At 38.1% G+C, this 2,962-nt stretch overlaps 1 protein-coding gene across 1 annotated transcript in view; it reads right to left on the reverse strand.

Moving 5' to 3' along the window:
* LOC127003495 (inactive ubiquitin carboxyl-terminal hydrolase MINDY-4B-like) overlaps nucleotides 1-2,073 on the reverse strand; it is a 44,993-nt gene extending 42,920 nt beyond the window's left edge. The window contains exon 1 of the mRNA XM_050870250.1: nucleotides 1,785-2,073. Coding sequence (XP_050726207.1) covers nucleotides 1,785-1,866 — 82 coding nt within the window. The 5' untranslated portion in view covers nucleotides 1,867-2,073. The remainder of the gene's footprint in view (nucleotides 1-1,784) is intronic.
* Between the last annotated feature and the right edge of the window lie 889 nt (nucleotides 2,074-2,962).

A 2,962-nucleotide genomic window follows, 5' to 3' on the forward strand; every position in this document is an offset into this window, starting at 1 on the left:
TCTTCCTCCTCCTCCTCCTCTTGATCCCAAAGTTTATTATGCATTCTCTTCTTCGTTCTCTTATATTCTGCTTATTTATTCTATCAGCAAATTCCTCAAGTCTTTACCTGTTCTTTCTTAAACTAGGTAATTCTTGTACACTATGACCCTTTCTCTCTCTCTCTCTCTCTCTCTCTATTGTGTTCATACGTGTTAACTTCCTGTATTTTCTCTATTAATTCGTTCAATGTACTCTGTGACCTCACTTTTTGCCTTCCTTTCCCTCTCTCTATCTTTCTTTCTTTCTCTCTCTATATAACGTTCGTGTTAAACTCTAATATTTTGTTGATTAATTCTTCTTTGTATACTGTGACATCAATTTCTCTCTCTCTCTCTCTCTCTCTCTCTCTCTCTCTCTCTCTCTCTCTCTCTCTCTGTATAGCGTCTAAGACATACATTCACTTCTTCTATTTTGTCAATGAACTCGTTCTTCTACATTCTGATCTCGCTTTCTATCTCCCTTTGTCTGTCTTTCTGTCACTCTGTCTGTCTTTCTGCTTGTCTGTGTAGCTTCTAAAATATACATTCATTTGATATCATTCGTAAGATACTTCCTTCTTTTACACTCTAACCTCTCTATTGTATCTTCTTTTTCCTGTCCTTTTTATCTTTTCTTTTACTTTGTTTGTTTCTATTTCTTTTCTTTTTCTGTCTCCCTTTCCCTCTCTTCCTATTCCCCTCTGCCTGTCTGTCTGTATCTGTAGCGGCTGTCTGTGAAGTTTCCAAGACATACATTCACACACACACACACACACACACACACACACACACACACACACACACACACACACACACACACACACACACACACACACGAGAGGACACATGCAAAGACCGTGAACAATTTGCTAATCTGTGCGCCGCGGGATTTGCCTTCGAGCACATGTGTCGCCCTTTCCCCTAATCCTCAACGTATGACCTCGGGTATTACTGTGCCGGGCTGTTTTTTTTTCTGGTTCCCTTTATAATTTTTTTTTGTCTTCCTCTGGTCTACTTGCTTACTCCTCGTTACTCCTTCTACTCCTATTTCTGTTCTACTCCATTTCTACTCCTCCTCCTCCTTCCTCTCTTTTTCTTTCAATTTACTCTTTTTCTTGTATCAGTTGGTCTCCTCGCTTACTCCTCTTCCTCCTCCTCCTCCTCCTCCTCTATTCCTCTTCTATTTTTCCCCTTCCTCCTCCTCCTCTTCCTTCCCTCAATTTTTTTTTTGTGTGTGTGTGTGTATTAATCTCGCCTCGGGTATCTGAGCAAAACGAAACATCAGCACACACACACACACACACACACACACACACACACACACACACACACACACACACACACACACACACTCGCGCGCATCTTAATACAATCACTCTCATCAGACACTTGCAATACACGAAGGAAAAATGTATACAGAAAATATATACAAAACAGGCAAACGAAGATATGATTGAAAAGCGACAAATATTTCAATAGGAGTTAAAAAAAAAAGGGAAATTAATGAAATGCTAAAAAGACCAAAATTTATTACATCCCAAAAATAAAGAAGCATAAAGATAAAACAAGATAAAAAAGATAATAATGATAATAATAAGATAATGATAAGATAAAAGTAAAATAGAAATAAGATCACACTGGGCAAAAAAAAAAACTAAATGCATCAACATCATTTACAAAGAAAACGAATGAAAAGACAAATATGCGAGTCACCCTTTTAATAGCCTTGGTCAGGAGTGAAAGAAAACGGGATGCGGGCGACTTACTGTTCTTGGCGCAGGAAGGGAAAGTGTGCTGAGTGTGGATGACCCGCTTGACGGCGTCCTGGAACCCGCCGAAGGACTCCATGGCTGAGGATCCTTGAGGGGAGACGAAGATGAGGAGGAGAAGGAGGAGGAGGAGGAGGAGGAGGAGGGAGGCGAAAATCAGAACGAGAATAAGGATGAAGATGAAGACAAGACCAAGACAAGAATGAGGAGGAGGAAGGAGGAGATAGAGGAGAAACTGAAGACTAAGAGGAGAAGAGGAGCAAAGAAAAGAAGAGGAAGAAGGATAAAATGAAGAAGAATAAGAGGAAAGGGATTAAGAGATAGAAACAACAAAGATAAAGAAGAAAGAGACGAAGAAAAGAGCTAAAAAACAGAAGAATTTACTTAAGAGAACGAGAAAAAGAAGAAAAAGGGGAAGATTAAAACAACGAAGAGAGTGAAAACGAGAAGAAGAATGAGAAGTGGAAGGAGGAAGAAGATAAAGAAGATAAAGCAAAAACAGATTAACAGGAGAAGGTTGTCAAAGGGAAGGATGGTTAGAAAAGAGATTAAGTACTATTTAGAGTTAGGAAAAGGAGAGGAGAAATTGGAGAAAGACAAGAGATGAGAAGGGTGAGAAAGGAAGCTGCGTTGATTTATGAGTGTAGTTGAAATGAATGAACTCTGTGACATTCCTTTTTCTTTTCTTCTTTTCTCTTTTGTTTTTCCGTTTCTTTTCTTATTCTTATTCCCTTTTCTTTTTTCTTCTTCTTGTTTCTTTTTTTCTTTCTTCCTTTCCTCTTGTTTTTTGTTCTTCTTGCTTTTGTCCTTGTTCTTCTTGTTCTTCTTCTTCGAGTTTGCTGTTCCTCTGTATACTATCAATCTCAAACTTCTTTTTTTCTTCTTTTTCTTCTTTCCTTTTCCTTTCAAAGTCACTAAAAATTTTCAAACTCGTCTTATGAGGGAGATATTTTTCAACGGTATTTTGTCCATGTAATAAAACAAATACTATCAATAAAAGGTCAAGATCACACAATCCCAAGTTTCAAAAATCAGTCAAGCTAATTCTTCAGTTTCTTTCGTTCAGGGACAAAGAAAAAGACGTATAAGGAGAGGTGTGGTAATTTTCTTCACTTCTCTGTGGTTTTCTTCTTATATAAATCGTTCACCTGTAAATCACCTGCGCGTTTGTTTCC

The sequence above is a fragment of the Eriocheir sinensis genome, chromosome 25, assembly GCF_024679095.1.
Source record: "Eriocheir sinensis breed Jianghai 21 chromosome 25, ASM2467909v1, whole genome shotgun sequence".
Lineage (NCBI taxonomy): Eukaryota > Metazoa > Arthropoda > Malacostraca > Decapoda > Varunidae > Eriocheir > Eriocheir sinensis.